The sequence below is a fragment of the Chionomys nivalis genome, chromosome 14 (assembly GCF_950005125.1).
Source record: "Chionomys nivalis chromosome 14, mChiNiv1.1, whole genome shotgun sequence".
Taxonomy (NCBI): Eukaryota; Metazoa; Chordata; class Mammalia; order Rodentia; family Cricetidae; genus Chionomys; species Chionomys nivalis.
Window position 1 is genome coordinate 70,920,678 of NC_080099.1, and position 22,421 is coordinate 70,943,098.

Consider the following 22,421-nt stretch of genomic DNA (forward strand, 5'->3'; position numbering starts at 1 on the left):
CCCAAGGATAGAACACACTCAAATGCTTCAGTAAATAGCCAGAGTTTCCAAAGAAAAGTTTCTCTCTGAGGGAGCTGTCTAGGGATACCTGTCCACAGTGACCGGCAAACGGACAAAGTCGGGGGTGTAATGTCAGAGACTGGCCAGAGCTCAGGGGCCTGACCTTCAACACTCATGGTGAAGCTGGCAGGGGACGGCTGTGAAAAGGGGTGCTGGTTCTCCCACTGAGGCCAGTTTGCATTTGTTCCCCTTGGACGATCATACGAGCCCACGAGCGCAGGCCACTCTGAGACAGCCCTTCCGTGCCATTTGCACGAGCATCATCAGAACCACTGTAACACGACCAAGCAGACATTTTAAAGCAAGGGGCAGCTGTCTTTCCTTACCTCTCCAAGAGTGTGCTCACCATCTTCTCAAAAGTCTCATCACATCTCAGGAGTGGGCTGGTGACCCCCCACTGCAGTGACTTGCTGTACTCATTCAAGCCAAAGTAGAGCTTCTCACAGCCCACATCCTCCTGATTGAAAACAGAGCAGACGCCCAGTGAAGACAGGGTGCGTGTGTGTGCGTGCATTGTATGTGTGTGAGTGAGCGCGCGCGTAAGTGTGTGCGTGCATGTGTGTATGTGTGTGAGTGTGCAGGTGTGTGAGTGCGTGTGTAAGTGTGCAGGTGTGTGAGTGCGTGTGTGAGTGTGTGCACGTGTGTGTGTATGAGTGTGTGAGTGTGTATGTGAAGAGATATTGGTGGAGGTAAAAGAAAACTCTGCTGTGATGGAGGAGGGTCATCTGTCTATTGGTTAATAAAGAAACTGCCTTGGCCCTTTAATAGGAAAGAAAATTAGGTAGGCGGAGTAGACAGAACAGAATGCTGGGAAGAAGGAAAGTGAGGCAGTTGCCATACCTCTCCTCTCCGAGATGGACGCAGGTTAAGAGCCTTCCTGGTAAGCCACCATCTTGTGGTGCTACACTGATTACTAAATATGGGTTAATCAAGATGTGAGAATTAGCCAGTAAGAGGCTAGAGCTAATGGGCCAGGTGTGTTTAAAAGAATACAGTTTCTGTGTAGTTATTCCAGGTGTAAAGCTAGCCGGGTGGCGGGATGCAGCCCCGCCGCTCCTTCAACACTGCTGTGGAACTTGACACCAACTTTGCATTTTGACGGAACTTAGTGGTATGTTGACATGTTTCCTTTGGGACCAATGGGAACTACACAGAGAAAACAAACTAGGGGTTTGTCTTCCTTCTGTGTAGATTCACAGGCCAGAGACCTTCTTTTCCTGCTAGAAGCAGCTCTCTTTTCTGATGTATCTATCGAGTTTGGGGAGAAACTGAAAATATTTAAGTTTTTTGGTGCTATTTAATTGTGGAAACTCCTTTTACAATAAAAATTAGTTTTCAAATGGAGTATAAAAATACAGTGCAATGTGAACATCCTACCTCATTAGACAGAACACACAGCACCAATCCTCCCCCTCCGACTGACTCAATCATCACCATGCAAGTGAGTAAGTTTTGAGATATGACACAAGGATGCCCTCAGAGGATACTGGGATCGCGACATGCTGCTGTCTTTCATGTAAGAAGGCCCAGAATATTAAGTAAGTTTTGTGACTTCATGGATTTGATTTTATTTGTTTATACTTTTCTTTTTCTTCAGTTTTATTATAGTCTTTCCTAATACCCGTGAATTTTATTTTCATGGTTTTTATTTGCATTTTATTGTATTTTTATTTTCATAATTTTTTGAAAGTTTTTTAAGCATTAATTAGTTTATTTTATAAAGAAAAACAAGGCTAATTCTAAAATTATAATAATATAAAAATAAATTAGAGGGACCGGGTGATGGTGGCTCCCAGTACTCTGGAGGTAGGGGCAGGTGAATTTCAGTGATTTTGAGGCCAGCTTGGTCTACAAAGTGAATTCCAGAACAGCCAGGACTGTTACACAGAGAAACCCTGTCTCAAAAAACCAAAATACATACATACATACAACATACACACACACACACACACAAATAAATAAATAAATTAGAAGAAGATGAGGGTGGGAGAAACAAGAACAGACCAGGAGTAAAGTTAGTGACCCTGGAAATGCATAGAAATCTGTGTATAGTTTGTTAGAAGTGGTCACAAGTCTGAACTTTTCTCTCCTTTTAGAGACAGTATTTCATGTAGCCCAGGCTGGCTTTGAACTTGATATGTAGCTGAAGACGATCTTGAGTTCCTGATCCTCCTGCCTCCACCTTGCAAGTCCTGGCACTACAGGTATGTGTCACCATGCCTGACTCTATGCTGTGATGAGTTTCGAACCCAGGGCTTTAGGCATGCTAAGGAAGCATTCTACCAACTTAACTATATCCCCAGCCCCAGAGCCACTGAATAACCAATAATAATAATACAATCTGTGATTGGTAGAGTCTATAAAATGAATATGGGAGAACAAGTGCGATGAATCAATAGTTAAGAGTGCTTGTTGCTCTTGCAGAGGACCCAAGTTCAGTTTCTAACACCTATATGGTGCTTACAATTGCCTGCAACTGAAGCTCCAGGGTCTCTGGTGCCCTCTTCTGGTCTCTGTGTGCATCCACATGCATGTGGTATACACTAATATGCACACACATGCATATACATAAGTTATAACGATCTTTAACGATATAAGGTACTATTATTAGGAAGTTTTTAATTTTTAGCACCCTCTTTCAAACAAGATAACCCTGCTTGCTGGCACAGGGTCTTCTTTGAGAGTTGCCAAAGATGTACTCTTTTCTTTTTTCGGTGGACTTGCATGTGGCTTTGGGAGAAAAAAACCCATCCATTTCCCCTTTCACCTTCATCTGGATGGCGGCACACAGTCATGCAGAAGGAGAGTTGTATTGTGTGTATACTAAGTTCTCCTTTCTTTCTTGGCCCTAGTGCTGGTTTGTTTGGGAAAAGATAGCCAGGGCTGATGAGGTGGCTCAGCAGGCAAAGGTCTCACTAAAGGAGCCTGAGTGCAGTCCCGACGTGTGCTGTGCTTTCTCTTGCAACAATTAGCCCTTTGGGTGTTCTGTTGCTGCAGTGGGTTTATTTATTTATTTAGAGACAGGGTTTCTGTGTAGTTTTGGAGCCTGTCCTGGAACTAGCTCTTGTAGACCAGGCTGACCTTGAACTCACAGAGACCCACCTGCCTCTGCCTCCCAAGTGTTGGGATTAAAGGCGTGCGCCACCACCACCCAGCTGCAATGGTTTTTAAATTGAAGCATTTTGCTATATCTTAATTTCCCCCATCAGAAATGGGTGTCTGAAGAGCTGGAGAAGGGACTCGTGAGGACCTTTGTCTTCCATGTGGCTGGCTAGGAGGATTCAGCCTGATAGAGTACAGAATAACACAGCATCTTCCTTTCTCTCTGTTGAGCTCAGTTCCTTAGGGATGCTTTATTTAAAAATTATTATTTCTTTGCCAGGCACAGGTAGCACATGCCTTTAATCCCAGCACTTGGAAGGCAGAGGCAGGCAGATCTCTGAGTTCAAAGCCAGCCTGGTCTACAGAGTGAGTTCCAGGACAGTCAGGGATACACAGAGAAACCCTGTCTTGAAAAAATCTTCAGTGTGAAGACTGAGTTGTGTGCCTCATGCCTGCTAGGTAAGGGCTTGACAGATGGGCTACCACCCTAGTACTTTGAAATTAGTTATTTAAATTCACACAGGTAATTCAGGATATTAATGATCAGGATATTAATGATACTCTGGTATAATATTACTTCTTTGTTTGGAAATAGGGCATCACTGTGGTTATAACCCAGGCTAGCCCAAGTACTGGGGTTAGAGGGATGTGTCACCATATCTGGATACTAAACTCTATAGAGTATGCTTAATTTTGTATCTACAACATACATATGTACCTAAAGACTAGCCACCCAATGAACCTTCTGTAGGACACTACTCATGGTCGTTAATGTTATAATAACTGCAATTAGCACATAATGGTATAGTGTTCATAGTTTCAGTACTCAGAAAAGAAGGGTAGGAGATCAGGGCCAGATAGGGCAAAATAGCAAGATCCCATTTCAAAAAAATGATGACCATATGAAAAATGAAGCATTATGTATGTTAATTAGATGTCTTGACATATTTGTACTGAATTTTTACCCATCCATGGCCGTGTTTAGTGCCAGGTTTTGCCTCCTGGAGAACTGCAAATGTCTACACATGGAAGACTCACTGTTGTGTCCAGTTGTATCCAGTGGACCTCATTGCTGGAGCTGATTCGAGACTGCTGGGTCTGCAGTGTGTATGGGAAGGAGCTCACTTGGAGCACCAGGAGGTTGAAAGCTTCCAGAACTTCTCTGCAGTTAATGACTCGATCAGCCAATCCATGAGTTGGCTCACCATGTGACAGAGAGCCTGAAATCACACTGTAGAGATAACGAAAGTCATGTTAGAGCTTTCTTACCCAACTGACTGGCTAAGGAGCAGGTGACAGCACGGAGTGAGTGTACTTATTTTACCTGAGAGGAGAAAATACAACCAGAATGTGATTTGAGAGTTGGGTGTACACAGCTGTGATCGGAAAGCGTGTGAGAAGCTGAGGCAGGATGATTGATAGTTCAGGGCCACCCTGGGCTGTATAATGAGATCTTGCCTCATAAAACAATCATAAAACAAATATGATTTAAAAGATAAAAAACCTTTATGTCCTTCCTCACTCCTTCCAGACAGATTTTGGGGACTCTCCCCTCCTGCCTTTTCTTCTGAATGTAAACTCGGTCACACAGCCCACAGTAGCTCATCTGTGTTGAGATGGATTGTTTTCCTGTGAAACCTTCCAGCCCTGCAATGACCTTCATCCCTAACAGCCTCCTTTCTTCCTTGGCCTCTAGCCTGAGAGGAGGGTAGGGAGGAGAGCTGAGAGGCCTTCCTAACTCCACAGTCAGAGAGTTACACCTCTAGGGTTTTCTCAGTCAATTCAGTTTGGATACGCCAGGTTATCATGTAAACCCAAACCCACATATTTTATTCTATTTTTCTTTTCATTTTCTTCTGTAATTGTGTGTACATGCATATTCAGTCCCTGGAAATCACATGGTAGAAGAGAGAACCGATTCCCTCAAATTAGCCTCTGACTTCTAAGCGTGCATGACTGCTACATTCATGAATCAGCAGTGACAGAAACTGAAAATCAACATAAACTGGACAGAAGAGTTGAAGGGGCCAGGAATGGCTAGGAGGAAGTCACCAATGGGAAGACACCAAATGCAAGGGTCTCTGGGCCTTCACGGCAGGCTATGGAAGAAATGCTGGATCTGCTCGTACGGAAGCACTCACCTCGTGAGCTCCACATGGGAGCTATCATGAACTAGCACAAACAGTGTGTACGGATTCTGCTTCACCCTTCTCATAAAAACTTCAAACTTGCTTTGCATGTCATTGTCCAGGCCAACAACGTATTTTTCTGCTCTCTGATGAGCCGTCCCACTTTCCTCCAGACCCAGGTCTACAAGGACACCTGCCAAGAAAAAAAAGTTCCTCTTTATACGCACACCTTTATATATAACACACACACGCGCGCGCGCACACACACACACACACACACACACACACACACACACACACTCCGTGTTGACCGGACTGGGCACTAACCACATAGAGGTTTAGGTTTAGTGAGCAACGATATTTTTCTTTTCATATTCTATACCAGTTTTGAGGAGGAAATACCAGATTTCTCTTTCTTCAGAACATCCCATCTCATTTTCTTAGATAAAGGACAAGAAATACATTTCTTCTGTTTTTGTGTTTTTAAATTTTAATTAATTTTTAAAATTTTTGTGTTTTGAGACAGGTTTTCATGAGCCTACACTGGCCTCCCTGGATTAGACAGTGAAGGATTAGAGGCTTGGGCCACCACACCCGTCTTATAGAACAGACTCCGGGAATGTTGATTCCTGAAGAAAAGCTGTTGAATGTTGAGATCCATTTCATTTCACTCCTTATTGTAGAAAAGTGCTAATAATGATGTCTACCATAGGCATCCAGGAAAATCATCAGCTTTGGTTTGCAGACCTTGAGTGAATTAATATACCATAGAACCTTATTTCCCCAAATCCAGGGCTTACATATGCCAGGCAAGCACTCTTCCCGCACATCATAAACATTTCCTAGAGGGATGCACGCATACCGAGTGTAGGAGCCTTCAGTGAGTGTCAGCGTATTTTCAAATTACTAAACAAATGGGATTAACCATGACTACTGCCTTCTGGAGACATTAGACTGTGATGCTTGGATAGCGCCAGAGACCCTGCTGTAGCAGCATTCGACACACAAACATCTGAAGTGGGGCTGGGTGCATGAAGCTGTCTCTGGGACACACACAATACACCTGCCTCCTTAGAAACAGAGAGACTTGCATGAATTATACTGATTTCATTTTCTTTTTAAAAAATGATACTAAGCTGAGCAGTGGTGGCACACGCCTTTAATCCCAGCACTCAGGAGGCAGAGGCAGGCAGATCTCTGTGAGTTCCAGGCCAGCCTGGTCTACAAGGGCTAGTTCCAGGACAGGCTCCAAAAAACCACAGAGAAACCCTGTCTCAAAAAAACAAACAACAAAAAAAGAAAAACCAAAAACCAAAAAAAGATGCCAACCCAGTTCACACCTACAAACAGTTAGATCTATAAACTATAACAATAGCCTGGAGCAAAATAAGAGGGAAAAGTGAAAAACGCTTTATTATATGAAAAGTTTATCATACCAGAAAAGAAAAACATAAAACTAGTTTTTTTTTGTTTTTTTTTTTTTGAGACAGGGTTTCTCTGTGGTTTTTTGGAGCCTGTCCTGGAACTAGCTCTTGTAGACCAGGCTGGTCTCGAACTCACAGAGATCCGCCTGCCTCTGCCTCCTAAGTGCTGGGATTAAAGGCGTGCACCACCACCACCCGGCCATAAAACTAGTTTTAATTCAAGAAATATTTTCGAGATAGGGTCTCTTTATGTAACCTTGGCTGGCCTGAAACTCACAGAGGTCTGCCTGCCTCTGCTTCCTGAATGTTAGGATTAAGTGTGTGTGCCCTAAAATAGGGTTTTTATCTGATTTTTATGCATGCGTGTACCTATATGCATGCATACGTGTACCTATATGTATGCATATGTGTACCTATATGTATGCATGCGTGTACCTATATGCATGCATATGTGCACCTATATGTATACATGCGTGTACCTATATGTATGCATGTGTGTACCTATATGCTTATGTGTGCAGTGCCCAGGGAAAGCAGAAGAGGGCACTGGTTCTTCTGGAACAGAGTTACAGACATTTTGGAGTCACTATGTGGGTGCTTGGAATTGAACCCAGGTCCTCAGCAAGAGCAGCCAGTGCTCTTAACCACTGCGCCATCTCTCCAGACCCCCCTAGTTTTTTTTACTAGGAACCTGTACTTGGGAGATTGTTTTCAGTTTCCACCTGAAGTGTCACATTTCATTGTGAACGTTTACAACAGGAGGCCACTGTGATGTCTTTTGAAAGCAGAAGACCTGTGATGGTCACTCATCATTCAGGAACTATTTATTGGTCATCGAGTCCGTGAAGTGATCATCAGGGGCTGTGCCAAACCTGAGGATGCAGAGAGGAGTGAGACAGGCAGTGCCATGATGGCGGCAGCTAGCTCGGGGTGGGGGTGGGGAGCCAGCAGAACAGAGGGGATCTGCAGGAGCTTTTTATTCTTGTCTGGAAAGTGGGGAAGAATTGGGGCAGCTGAAAATGAGTCCTTGGCACAGAAGTAGTGGCAGCTACAACATTCAGTAAGAAAAGATCAGATGTTCGACACCGGAAATAAAAGGGAGAATGCAAGTTAAATCCTTAAAAAAAAAAAAAAAAAAAAAAACCAAAAAACCTTAAAACTGTAAGAAAGAAGTAGGTGGGAAAAACAAAACATGTTTCTCATTTCTACAAAACTCAGCAACAACACAGGAAGAAGCCAGGAAACCCCTGATAAAGCAAACTAAAATGACAGTCACGCAACTCCAGGTACACGGTCAGAAAGCCGGTAGGAAGAACGGGAGCAGCAGAGACACTCGCTTCTGTGAACACGTCTCCATGCACGGCAACCAACCCCCCGTGGGGTCGACATGGCAACAGAGGAATCCTCGCCTGTCATGAGGAATGTGCAGTGCAACAGTGGAGATGGGAGAGAAGGACTTGAGGGGAAACACAAGTCCAGGCTTGAAGACAAAAGGCATGTCAGGGACGTGCGGCTGCGATCGCATAAGCAATACAAAGTCCCGGTGAATGGTGCTAGATGAGGCGTTGTTTCTTCTTGTGATAAAAAGAAGTCACAAGCAGGAACAGGGGAAATGCCAAGATGAATTTGTGTTTGTTTTGGAATTGGAGGTCTCAATATGAACTCGTTACTTAAATGTATACGTAGAAGTAAAGAGGTGTGTGTGCATGTATGGGTTAAGACACGCACTTACACTTTCTAGTTCTGTCTGCCAGCTGTGCCTAAAATGATACAGCGATGTCATTACCATAGCAATGAGCATGCCAATGCCCAGATCTGGGCTTTTAGATACCCTTTTCAATAAAAGAATCAAAGCTTTTGGGGAAAAAGTTAGTCTCAGGAAAATGGCAGGGAAATACAGAACAATCTTGGCGGCCAGTGAATCGGCAAGCCTGACACCCCCCGCCCCCCCCCCCCCCCCCCCCGCCCCAGTTGATCCTGGAACGCACAAAAGCTGGTTGTGGTGGCTTGCGTTTGTAACCGCAGCACTCTCTTCAGGTGAGACCAGAGGCAGAGAACAGCCAGGGAGCTCGCGAGCTAACCTGGAGTATGCATGTCAGAAACATCGAGAAACACACTACCGCGGGGCTGGGAAGATAGTTCAGTGGTTAAGAGCACTTGTTGCTCTAGGTTGCTCTAGCAGAGAAGCTAAGTTTGGTTCCAAGGACCCACATGTGGCTCACAAGTATCCATAACTCCAGTCCCAGGGATGCGATGCCTTCTTCTGACCTCAGTGGGGTAGACACACCGGTGGTGCAAACACATGCAAACAGAACACTCCTGCACATAAAATAAAGTGAAATCTAAAATAAAAAAAAGTTAAAAAGAGAAAGAGAGGTAGAGAGGGCCAGGGGTGGGGGTGGCAAACCAGAGTCTTGACAGGCTCTCCTAGTAGCCCTGATAGAGACCAGAGCCAGGACAGGTTTCTAATAGCCCTTGCCAGGGACCAGGCCTTAGTTTGGGCTTACTGGAGGTGGCTAGTACTGAGCAAACGGCTCTCCAAGAAACCACAACTCAGGGGCAACCAATCACCAGACACCCCCTGGCCTTCTGTCTCAGCAGAAGACCACGGTCTCCTGATAATTAAAGATAGCTTTCCTACCCTGCTTCGGGACGGTCCCTAACACTAGGACCGACCACCAATCAGCCCCCAGACTAATCTTTCCTCCACCAATCAGCCCCCAGACTAACCTTTCCTCCACCAATCAGCCCCCAGACTAATCTTTCCTCCACCAATCAGCCCCCAGACTAATCTTTCCTCCACCAATCAGCCCCCAGACTAATCTTTCCTCCACCAATCAGCACCCAGACTAATCTTTCCTCCACCAATTAGTCCCAGATTAATCCCTCCTCCCTGGACTTCCCCTAACTCTCCTCAAAAGGAGTTTGTGACCTTCTAGGGAGGTGGCCATGCGCCACCGCAGCACAGGAATAAAGCGCTCTTGTTTATTACATATGTGACTATAGGTCTTTTCTTGGGGCCTTCTCTTGGACCCTAACAAGAACCAACTCCCAAAAGTTGTCATCTGACCCCCTGACACACACATACACACATGCACACACACTGCCTGCAAGAGATTCTAATAGCCAATGCTGGAAATTCTGAGCAACAACATAAAACAACAGTGATAGAAACAATCCAGAGGTTAAAATTAATATCCATGGGTCATTCTGGTAAGAAGGAAGGGTGGGAGGAAAGAAGAAAGGAGTTAAGGAAGGGGGATGGTTTTCCTTCACAGAATTCAGTTAATAAACTCCAAATAAATGTTTGGAAATGACAGAATCCCTGTTTTGACTTCTTTTTTCCACGTGGAGAGTTTTTATTGGAGGGAAGGGAGCAAAGGGAGAGAAGGGGAGCACAGAGCAGTCAGCCTCACGGGAAGGGGGGAGTGTACAGAGGGAGCTAGGAAGCTAGGGAAGGAGAGAGTGATGATGTAACTGCTGGCCGACAGTGGACACTGCCAGTCTTTCTGCTACTAAAGTAGCTTTTACAGAGATATCTGTCTATCGTTTTCATTTTACAAAAATCCAATGGTACTGAACATCTTTCCATGTGTTCATCACACACACACACACACACACACACACACACACACACGTCTTCTTTGGACTAACTATTGGGATACTTCACCTATAATCTGTCTTGTTCTTTATAATTGAGTTGTAATAGATCTTTAAGTATTGTTGATATAGTCTCCTACCAAATACATATGTTTTGAGAGTGGTCTCATATATATATATGAACTTCATTCTTTTGTACATGGGTATTCAGTTGTCCCAACGAATTCTTAAAGATATGAAAATCAGACCAGGGCTATAGCTCAGGATCGAATTCTTGCCTAATGTTCATGAGGTCTTGGGTTCTATTGCCCCCTCCTTCTTCCTACCATATGACACATGAAAATCAAGAAATATTAAATCATTAAAACATTTTCAGTTTTTTTTTTTTTTTTTTTGCCAGGTGGTGGTGGTACACGCCTTTAATCCCAGCACTCAGAGGCAGAGGCAAGTGTATCTCTGTGAGTTCAAGGCCAGCCTGATCTATAGAGTGAGTTTCAGGACAGCCAGGCTACACAGAGAAACCGTGTCTCAGAAAAATAAAATAAAATAGATCTCAGTCTTTAAAATTTATTTCAACATGTACTTTTATCTTAGGGTTTTGTTTTGTTTTGTTTTGATAAAACACTATGACCAAAAGCAGCTTGGGGAGGAAAGGGTTCATTTCATATCACAGTCTGTCACTGACGGAAGGCATGGGAGGACCCTGGAGGAGGGAAAGAAGCAGAGGCCCTGGAGGGGTGCTGCTTACTGGCTTGTCCCCTATGGCTTGCTCAGCTCTTTTTCTTATAGAACCCAGGACCACCAGTCCAGGGTGGCACTGCCCTCAGTGAGCTGGGCCCTCCCACATCAATAAAGAAAATGTACCACAGGCCAATCTAGTGGGACATTTTCTCGATTGAAAGCCTCTTCCCAAATGACTCCAGCTGGTGTTGTGTTAACAGAAAACTAGCAGCACAAAATTCTCTTACCTCCATATTCTCTTTTTATAGAAACAAAACCAAACCATAAAAGTTAGCTAAAATTCCACTAGCTGCTTTCAGAATCCCTTCTGTCCGGGAGGCACCACCCTTCTGTCTTCTCACTGGGGGAGAATTCTTTAATCTGGGTTTGAGAGACTGTGAAAGCACTCACTATGGGGGTTGCTTGGATCACAGGGAAATAGCTCCTGGCCTGCACAAGAACAGCATTCTAGACACACAAATGGCATTCAGCACCATAATCTTGTCTGCCTGATAGGGTACACCTATCAGGCTTGTGTACTGAAGGCCTCTACTCTTGACCAATAGTAAGTTCTGGAATGTGTTTCCAAAATTTGAGTTTGCAAGAGGAATTCCAAATCTTATCTATTGTTGTTATCTTTTTCTTTTAAAACACATTTTCACTTAACAAATCAATTTTTAAAATGTTATGAAAATCTGGTTTAGCAAATATTTATGACCTGTCTGCCAATGGCTAGATAGCCATGTTCCTTGAATGTTTCACTTCATGGCTGAAGAGAAAGTTCTAGAGGCACCCACCCTCGTAGCTAGGGAATCTTAAGGATACATCTGAGTAGTACTGGTGAAAGAAAAGCTGGGAAGTTTCTGGAAGCAAACTAAGTCCAGATATAATAATAACGGAAAAGATCAATGGTCACAGTGGCAAGAGAGCTGGGACACGCGAGCCAGGGAGCAGGGTGCTACAGCAGGGTGAGAGTTGGGGAAGGGACGGGGGACACGGGAGCCAGGGAGCAGGGTGCTACAGCCTGGTAAGAGGTGGGGAAGGGACGGGGGACACGGGAGCCAGGGAGCAGGGTGCTACAGCAGGGTGAGAGGTGGGGAAGGGACGGGGGACACAGGAGCCAGGGAGCAGGGTGCTACAGCCGGGTGAGAGGTGGGGAAGGGACGGGGGACACAGGAGCCAGGGAGCAGGGTGCTACAGCCTGGTAAGAGATGGAGAAGGGACGGGGGACACAGGAGCCAGGGAGCAGGGTGCTACAGCCGGGTGAGAGGTGGGGAAGGGACGGGGGACACGGGAGCCAGGGAGCAGGGTGCTACAGCCGGGTGAGAGGTGGGGAAGGGACGGGGGACACGGGAGCCAGGGAGCAGGGTGCTACAGCCGGGTGAGAGGTAGGGAAGGGACGGGAGCTCAGCATGGCTCTTCTGGTTTGGTAGTTGGAAGAGGACGCCGTGCAGGGCAGTCTGTCTTTGTGAATGGGTGGAGTCAACTGATGGAATGAGAACTGGTTGGAAGGAGAATGAGCACTAACAGTGGGGTGGGGCAGCTGGACTGAAACAGAAGGGAATCCTTCTGTCAGTCAGGAGGATGGGGCATGGAAAAAGGTGAATAAGCATGTTTCCAAAGCCGGGTGGTGGTGGCGCACTCCTTTAGTCCCAGGATTTGGGAGGCAGAGTCAGGTACATCTCTGTGAGTTTGAGGCCAGCCTAGTCTGGTCTACAGCCAGAACATCTAGGGCCACACAAAGAAAATCCTGTTTTAAAAAATGTTTCTAGTTTTGAAGGCAAGATGGTTTTAATCTGAAGTTTTTGAGCCTTTTTCCCCTAAGGATAAGAATAAAAGGGTGTCAGCAGCATTGCTAAGAAAGAAGTGTGAGACCAGACCCTCAAGTCTGCCAGAGTCTGTGCAGAGTGGAGAGATGGCCCCATAAACCAAAGAAGATATTGACATGGAGATGACTGGGAAGATGTCTCCACTCACAGCAGCTGACACTTTGATTATGTGCCAAAGGACTTTGAGTTTAGGAACTGTTGAGTAGGTGATTCCAGCAGGGCATGGATATGCTGTTTGGCAGAGGAGAATGGGCCAGAAGGAACTGAAGACTGTTTAGGACACTCTCTGGGTCACACACCTAGAGAGGAGTGGACAGGTAGGTTCTGTTTGAACAAGGGAGTTTCCAGTGTTTGTCCCTTTGTTCTGGGTCAAGACCTTCAGCCTTTCACTTGTCACCACCTACTAAGTGCGTCTTCTTTTTCCTGATGAAGATTTAAGTGACCAACAAGGGAGAGTAAAGTTGGTGGGGTGAAGAGGCTTGTTTCAGAAGTGGAAATGTTTCTTCAACACCTTAAGTTAGCCTCCAAATAGCTGCCAATCCGTGCCCATCTGGACCAGATAATCTACTTGTAACCAATAAGTAGCTCTGGAGTCTTCACAATTGTGAGCGTGTGTGGGTACAGATTCGCTTCACTGGTCCCATCGGTGTGGCATGTCCTGCACTGGTGCCACCGCACCTATCCCCATTTGATGGACATGTCACTTGCACAGAGTGGGGAGCCCCCAGCTAAGAACGGTCACCAATACTGACCCCATGCACTTTGAATTGAGTGACTTGCGTTCTTATTGTGCTTGTATGGCAGTGTTCTAATCCACACAATGTGGAGTTTCCTGAGTTATTAGAATTTTAGATTACTGGGCTAATTTGTAAAGGTTTAACCCATTTCTTTTCTCTTTTCACCTTTGAACTTTGTATTGCTTTCTCTTGTCCTCCCTTCCTCCCTCTGTCCTTCACTCCCCATCCCCTCTTTCCTTGATCGGAATGTGAGGTAGAGGCCATGAGCTTCACCCTGAGCTGGGTCTGCAGTGACGCAATGGGTTCTATTTCCATCTTTCTCCTTCAGTCACACGTGAGCTGCCAAGGACAGGCCCTTTCTAAGTGTCTGGCTGGCTGCTGAGACATTCCCTTTAGGGAAACAGGGTCAGGAAGAAGACCATGGAATCAGTTCTTCTCCCTCCATCCTACCCTCTGTTTCTTTGCCCCATTCAGACATGAACTGTGCACTTGCTTGGTGCCAGACCTAAGAGAGGCCTTAATGAAGCTCTGGCATTCAACAGTGAAAGCGTGACTTTCTCTTGAGGGTCTGCCTCTGTGTCCACAGGCAAGTTCAGCTTCCCATTTTCATGGTGAAATAGGAGGAAACCGAGTCAGATGGTTTCTGGGGAACCTTTTATTTTAATGGCTATCGTAGTTAAGTGATGTTTTAATGAGTAATTTCTTACTCCATCCTGGACAACTTCTCTTTACACATTAACACTTACATAGACTTTCCTATTAGCCAGTATGTGTTCCAAAATTATGAAGGTACTTAAATATGAAGACACATTTTGGTATAGTTATAATACGAAATACTGTGCATTCATTAAGAATGTTGCTTATAAAAATTTTTCCTGTCAAGTGGTGGTGACACATGCCTTTAATCCCAGCACTCAGGATGCAGAGACAGGTGGATCTCTGTGAGTTCGAGGCCAGTCTGATCTACAGAGAGAGTTCCAGAACAGGCTCCAAAGCTACAGAGAAACCCTGTCTTGAGACCCCCCCCCCCCAAGAAAAAAGCTTTTCCTGGTCTGGAAGTACACGTGCACTGTGATAGCAGGGACAGATACAGGCAGGAAGGAGGTGCAGCACCAGGTGGTCAGTAGTCTGTTAACAACAAAGTTTTCATATTGGTACCCTTGATTATGGGATTGCACATGTTTAATTTTGTGGGAATTGAATGCAGAGCCTCAAACATGCTAGCTACATACCCTACCACTAACCTGTAACCTCAGGCTACAAATGTCTACATTTTCTACTTTGTTACTTTCATTTTTCAAAATAATACCACAGGGTCAGAAAGATGGCTCAGCAGGCAAACATGCTTGCTGTCTTAAGTGTGACCCCTGGACCCCACAGTGGAAAGAGAAAAGCAACTTCCAAAAGAGTTCTTCTTTGACTCCAGCACATACATGTTCTGTTTCTCTCTCTCTCTGTGTGTCTGTGTGTCTGTCTGTCTGTCTCTGTCTCTCTGTCTCTGTCTCTCTCTCTCTCTCACACACACACACACACACACTCCATAGTCATGTTTTTTTCTATAATTAAAAAAGAATTGTATTTTTAAGTATATAAAAGTGACTGTTACTCCAAAAATTTTCATTTGCCTTTTAGAAGATTCCCTGGAAGTCTGTATAATTTTTGACAGACACTGTCAATATGTGCAGAATCCATAAGCTACATTTTCAAAACCTTGAATTCACTAAATTTTATGTTTTTGAATATAATTAAAATAAAATCTTTAAGTAAATTTTGTGTGACAAAGCTGAGTGAAAAATCAAAATTATAATTCACATTGTTTTCCAGATCTGCCTATAATGTGACTCCCACCCCAGATTAGAAGCCTATAAAATTGATGAGATTCTAGTATCTGTCTGAGGAATGACAATCTTAAAATACACGGAAACCTCCTGAGCTCTGAGAGGAGGGAGGAAGGCGGACCGCTGAGAGGTTATTCTGGAAAAGGCTCTTAGATGATGCTCACTCAGAATAGGTGCTATATGACGTGTTTGCTGAAACATGACTTGGGATATCAGACCACAAACCAAGGGACGCTGTGAATGCAAAGGATGTAAGAAAACCAGAGGAGGCACACCCTCCATGTATGGAAGAGAAAAGCCAGGAGGAATAGCAGGTCGGGTTACATGGACCTACGGAAGCCCATCCACTCCCCCACAGTGCAGGGGAGGAAAGAAAACAGAGTGACCGGAGCTGAGTTGTCAAGGAAGGATCCCTCCTCCTCCTTTTGCTTGTTTCCAAATGGCCATTACAAAGCTTGGCATTCAGAGATTTAAAGACTAAAAGGCAGACTGCACTGAGGCCTCCTGAAGCTGTGGACAACACTCCCTACATGTCAGGCAGATAGGCGAAAGCCTACTCTTGGCTCGCCTGGCCCCTGAAACTTGTAAGGGAAGATTTCATATGCTGTCCAAAGTGTGGTCCTTTGACCCACAGTAGCCAGGAGGCTGGGGCTCCCTAGATACAGTGGGGAGATCTGCATTTTTGAAGATTCCCTGGAAATCTGGATAAATTTGACAGACACTGTCTATTGGTGTGGAATCCACAAGCTACATTGTTAGAACTTTGAATTCATTAAATTTTCTGTTTTTAAATATAAGTAATAATTTTTTTAAAAAGATTTATTTATTATGTATACAACTTTCTGCCTCCATTTATAGCCACACGCCAGAGGAGGGCGCCAGATCTCTCCACAGATGGTTTGGAGCCACCATGTGGTTGCTGGGAATCTCAGGACCTCTGGAAGAGCAGACAGTGCTCTTAACCCATGAGCCATCTCTCCAGCCCAGTAATAATTTTTTTTTAATGTGGCAAAAAGATTAATCCTCCATCTAAAATTTGTGTCTTTCCCCCAGATAAGATAACCAGAAGGAAATTGACACTTAAAATTTTCTTTTTAAACCTGGTTTGTGCCAGGCAATGGTGATCTATGCCTTTAATCCCAGCACTCAAGAGGCAGAGGCCTGGTAGTTCAAGGCCAGCCTGGTCCACAGAGCAAATGCAAGGACAGTCATGGCTACGGAGAAAGTCTGTCTTAAAAAACCAAAACCCAAACAAACAAACAAAAACCTGGTTTATAGGAAAACCAACATTGCCTTAGCTATCCCAATTTACTAAATTCTTTATAGCTCTTTATAATTCTAGGCAAATTTTATTTTCATGAGGAGATATATTTAACACAGACTTGTAAAATTTTTGTTTTCTACCATTTCCATGTTCTAGAGGGAAATGTTTCCTTGTATTTGACCTCTAAGCTCTTGGAAAGAATTTTAACTTGGCTTCTTGTTGCTGATGTGGAAAGTAGTGTTCTGGTGTCTGCGTTGAAAATGCACTGGCAACCTACTAAATGTTTGAGAATTCACACTGAGAAATGACCTGCCTGGGCACAGGAAGAATTCAAGTGGTGTTGAGCCAGCATCCCCACAGACTCTAGACTTTCCTAAGCAGATGGCAGTCCCATGCATGACATCACAAACTTATGCCATCTGGCAAGCACACACATCAATTTAGCCTTGGCCTCCAAGGGCAAAAGGTCTGGGTCCTTAAAGTTTTTTTTAAAGTTATTTTTATTAAAGAATGTTTTAAATGTCTTCTAAACATTTGGACTAAGTGAGAGAAAGGGATGAGGGTTCTAATGCTGGAATAAACAGAAACTCAGAGAAGTTCACGCTCACCTGATTGTCGGACCCGTTGGAGAGTTTGCTGAACCAGAACTTCCGATCGTGGGACGATGATGATGAAGTCCACTTTGCTAAAGTGGCCAAGGTCCAGGCTCTGGCTGCCACTGTCCGCAATTGCACACACCTGGGACAATAGTCTTCTGGCAACTGTGAGCTGTGGTTGATAAATTTGGAAGGTTTCGTTATCTACATCTAAAATTAAAAAAAGTTATAAGAACAATATTAATTTAGTTCTTTGACAGGCATTATGAATCCATATGGAGACTTAAACACAGCGGAAAAGCAATGTCTTGCGGAGGAACCTCTATGAATTTGCCCGTGTCCCCTAAACCTGACTGAGAGGCTATGCTAGAGAACTGCACATGACAGTTTTACAAATGAATTATTTAAAAACTGGAGGATTATCTTACAGTCCTTTCTTTCCCTAAAAGCAGAGACAGGCCACACTGTCACAGCTGGACCGGGACTTGGCTGCAGAAAGGCCATATTTAGGCCTTTAGGGTTCTCAGCCCAGGCTGCCCAGGGAGGGAGGCAACGCTGCAGCTCTAACACTGCAGGATCCCTTTAAGGTTCTCGGGATGACACCACAGTGATCATTTCTTCTTCAGCATGTCAGCTGCAACATGGCCTGAAATACCCTCTCTGTGACCAGATAACGTGGTCAGAGTCATAACCTTCCCCTTTCTTCCTGTTCAGCTTGGCTTTGTTAGCACGTGTGACCTGGCGTGCCTAGGAGGTGCAGTCATTGCCAGGGCTGACGCCAGGACTATCCAGAGACCTGACTTGTGACACAGCCAGCCGGGCTGTCAATAGTGAGGTGCTGTACCGTCCAGATACTCTATTAATGACAGAAGCTCTTTATTACAAGTTTTACCAAACCACCAATTCCTGTGCACACCCCCCCCCCCTCCACAGACAACAGAAGATCCAAGTATAGTGAACAAAATGCCTGGGCAGGCAACTGCCATGCCTTCTTGAAAACGTTGCTCCTTATCGGGGACACGTTCTGGCAGTTTAGCTAAAGTAAAATCACAAGGACCTAATTAACCAGCACTCCCTAGTTATCTAAACTGAGGCACGGCTGGGGCAGCCGGTACGCTGGACACTGACTGCAAGTCCCTGCTTGCTGACAAAATGAACAGACCCACAGAGCTTGATGTTGTGCTTGAGCGGCAGAGCTGGGAGAACAGCTCGGTGGTAGGGCACACCTGTGGATGTGTAAGGCCCTGAGCTTGATTCCCAGCATTAGAAAAGAAAAAGTAATACTAGCACAAATAATTTTGTTAGATGAGTGTTCTGTCTGCATGTATGTCTGTGTACTACATGCATGTCTAGTGCGCAAGGAGGCCAGAGGAGCACACTGGGTCCCCTGGAACTGCTGTTGCAGACATTTTAAAATAGCTATATGGGTACTGGGAATTGGACTGGGGTCCTCTAGCCATCTCTCTAGCCCCTATAGTTTTTTTTTTTTTTTAATTTTTACCCTCAAAGACCACCATTGAAGGGGCTGAAGAGATGGCTCAGTGGTTAAGAGCAAACATTGTTCTTGCAGAGGATTGGAGTTTGTTTCCCAGCACCCACATCTCACAACCTTGGGGAAGCCTCTTCTGATCCCTGTGTGCACCCAAACATAGCTGGCTTACATTCACACAAACACACATATATACATAAATAAAAATTAAAAATAGTACCAATGAAACAAACTTGCCTTCCAACATCAACAGGTTATTCATCCCGCAGCCCACAGGATGGCTGGAAACCAAATGCATATATAGACTTGTATATATAATTTAACTTAGCAAACTATGAAGTTTGATGAAATACAAAACATTTATCCAAGGAGCATTTTTATAAATTTTTTATTATAATTTTTAGTATTTGTGCATGTGTGTGCAGGTGTGCGTGTGTCTGTGTGCCAGAGCCATGCATGTGGAGGTCATAGAGCACTTTAGGAGTTGGTTTTCTCCTTCTACTATGTGAACTCGGGGTTTGAACTCAGTCATCAGTCTTGGTGGCAATTACCTGTACCCATGGAGCCATCTTGCTGACTTCGAGCAACATTTCTTTTTGTTTCTTTATTTAATTATTTTATTTATTTATTTTGAGACAGGGTCTCACTAGGTAGCCCTGTCCTGAAACTTACTATGTAGTAGACTAGGCTGGCCTTGAACTCACAGAGCTCCATCTGCCTCTGCCTCCTTAAGTGCTGGGATTAAAGGTGTGTGCCACCATGCCTGGCTGATATTTCTTTTAAAATGTAAATTTTTTTTTTTTTTAAAAAATGTGTATAATGTTTTGGTTGCATGTATGTACCTAGTTCCCCCAGAGGCCAGAGGAGGTGTTGGATCCCCTGGGACGAGAGTTCTAGACGGTTATGGTTATGAGCTGCCGTGTGGGTGCTGGGATGAAACCTAGGTCCTTCCTCTTGAAGTGCTCTTAACAGCTTAGCTATCTCTCCAGTCCCTTTACACATTTCTTAAACAGGGAACCAAGGATATACTTGGAGATCTTTATGCGTTCTGGGAATTAAGAAATATTTATTTATTTAATTTATTGTTACATGTGTATGCATAATGTGTGTGGTGTGTGGGAGTGCATATGTGGAGATCAAAGGACTTGGTTCTCTTTTTCCACCTTTATGTGGGTCCTGGGCATCTAACTCAGGTCACTGGCTTGGGGTATAAGCAGCCTTTACTTGCTGAGCAAATTCTAAACTTATTAACAATTCAAAACAATTATAAACCCATTTTAATGTGCTGAATGATTGCTGTATTACCAATATTGCCCAAAAGTCAAGACACTTTATAGCCCATATTCATTTTTACTTTTACAAGCCCTGTTGCTACCTTCATTGCCTAAATGATCTTCTATATAAAACGATGCATTCCTATCCAGAGGAGGCCAAATGGCCACCATTAGCAGCTTACGTGTAGAAGGGGTATATTCCTTTTCTCTTTGATTTTCTATTCTATCTGATGATATCCCTATAATCAATGAACTGGGGAAGAAGTTTTTAATACCAAGGAACACAATTTAATAATCTGCTTCCTCCTCCCTGGCCTGCTGCCCACCACTGGGGCCTCTGACTCTTACCGTGCAGGTGATGGGAAGTGACATTGTTCTGTTGGCCTGGAAGGCCTCATACTCCTGAGACTGCAGAGTTTTGCAAGCCAGGGAGAAAGGGAAAAGAATCCTGCATAGCCTACATCTACATGATGAGTTTGGGGCCAGTTCAGGCTAATAAAATCCCCCCTCTCTCCATATATCTATATCTATATCTATATCTATATCTATATCTATATCTATATCTATCTGAGGATTCCTAGAATCATTATACACAAAAGAGGAACTTCATCTGAGTTCAAGGCCAGTTTGGTCTACAGAGTGAGTTCCAGGACAGCCAGGGCTACACAGAAAAACCCTGTCTTGAAAAACCAAATAAAATAAAATAAAGCCAGAAAATACTCATACACATAAAATAAATAAATTAATTAACAATTTTTAAAAAGAGGAACCCCCTTAAGGCAAAAAGATATCAACTTTAAGACCAGTCTGTGCAGAGGAACAGGAATCTCTTAGGGAAAGACCCAAGGAGAAGGGCACACAGCAAGGCTGTCCCAGTTCACACTCAGCAGTGAAAGCCTTTGGATCAAGGACTCCTCAAAGCCCTGAGCTGTCTGTCTGTTTGATATTAGCTTCTACAGTATGTGTCCCAAGGGCTGATTCCTTCCTTCGGCCTCAGGCCACATTACCCAGATTTTGTGTGGGGATCATAGCAGCAGCCTCCTGAGGTGACACACACTCGTTAAGGTCACCATTGAAAGGGGTGACCACACTGTCTCCTCTTCTTTGTTGCATTTTTTCTAGCAGCTTGTCCAGGTCATCACCTGTGTCAAAATACAGTGGATTTAAGAAGGTTATAATGAGCAGCATGCCGAGTGGTTCTTATCAGTATCAGACGAGATGACTGGGCTGGGCTCTCATCAAGATTTGTGAGATGGTCTGCAATTGAGGCGGAATTCCTTCCTGGCCATCTCTCCGCAGTAAGAGCCTTTCTCAATGGCATTCACCTCTGTGAGCTTACAACCAACACACTTTCCACGCTGGCTCTCTTTTGGCTTGCATCGTGAACAAAAGCAGGCAAAAAGAGGCTCTGTCTCTATCTGACATAGGAAAAAACTCAGATCCAGGGAGAGACAGAGAAAACAGCCCAAGGTCAGCAACAAGGCCACAGCTGAGCCAAGTTCTAATCCTGGCATACTTGTGCCTTCCTCTGGACCTCACGTGGTTTCCTGTGGTGGTCATCACCATGATAAACCACTTCGAATGAAAACTCCGCCACCAAGCCTAAGCCCCATCTTCATCCCCGACAGGCTGAGATTTAAACTCAGACAATCACGCAACTAGGGCTGGCAGGGAGGCCCAGTCTTACAACACTTACCTAATGAGGTGGTTCTGAAATGCGATGCCAGGAAACTGACCTTTCCCGTGATGAGCTCATAACTAATTTCTTTCAAAAACTCACTTGTGGTAAGCATGCTCTCTGCCAGAGCCCGGGACTGATGCTGACCTGAAGGACAGAGAGCAGGGGGATGACTCATGCCTGGAGCTAATGCATGCTGCAGCATTAACGACAGAATCTAGAGCTGCGGTGCTGCAGCACTGGCTATGACAGCTGCAGCATTAACGACAGAATCTAAAGCTACAGGGACGTAAGGTCATGGCATGTCAGTTCAAAGACTGTCTGCAGCAGCAACAACAACAACAATAAAATATTTGTAATTGATGCCAGCGACTAAATGGAAATGACATGTTTTATGTTTGTAATTGTAAAAATGTATGCATGCATATATTTAAAGGCCAGAGAAGTCCAGGGAATGTAGTAGTGTGTTTACATGGTTGTTATAAGGAATGACCTGAAAAACAAGCTTCTGTGGAATCATTTTTAGAATTAAAATATGAATGATCACACAGCCAGGAAAAGCTCTCTAAAACCCTAACGTAGAAGGGTGGGCACACAGTTTGGCCAGAGTGGGGATGGGCAGAGAAGAGAAATGACAGTGTGAGTGCTGATGGCTGGAGGGACCGGCAGAGTCAGCACAGA

The 22,421-nt window shown here is 44.5% G+C and overlaps 1 protein-coding gene across 1 annotated transcript in view; it reads right to left on the reverse strand.

Moving 5' to 3' along the window:
- The window catches only part of Greb1l (GREB1 like retinoic acid receptor coactivator), a 262,261-nt gene that overhangs the window by 38,531 nt on the left and 201,309 nt on the right, over positions 1-22,421 (reverse strand). Inside the window, exons 14-19 of the mRNA XM_057789098.1 lie at positions 21,759-21,887; positions 21,070-21,204; positions 17,312-17,509; positions 5,304-5,484; positions 4,201-4,393; positions 387-517 (exon numbers count right to left, since the gene is read on the reverse strand). Of these exons, the coding sequence (XP_057645081.1) occupies positions 387-517; positions 4,201-4,393; positions 5,304-5,484; positions 17,312-17,509; positions 21,070-21,204; positions 21,759-21,887 (967 nt within the window). The remainder of the gene's footprint in view (positions 1-386; positions 518-4,200; positions 4,394-5,303; positions 5,485-17,311; positions 17,510-21,069; positions 21,205-21,758; positions 21,888-22,421) is intronic.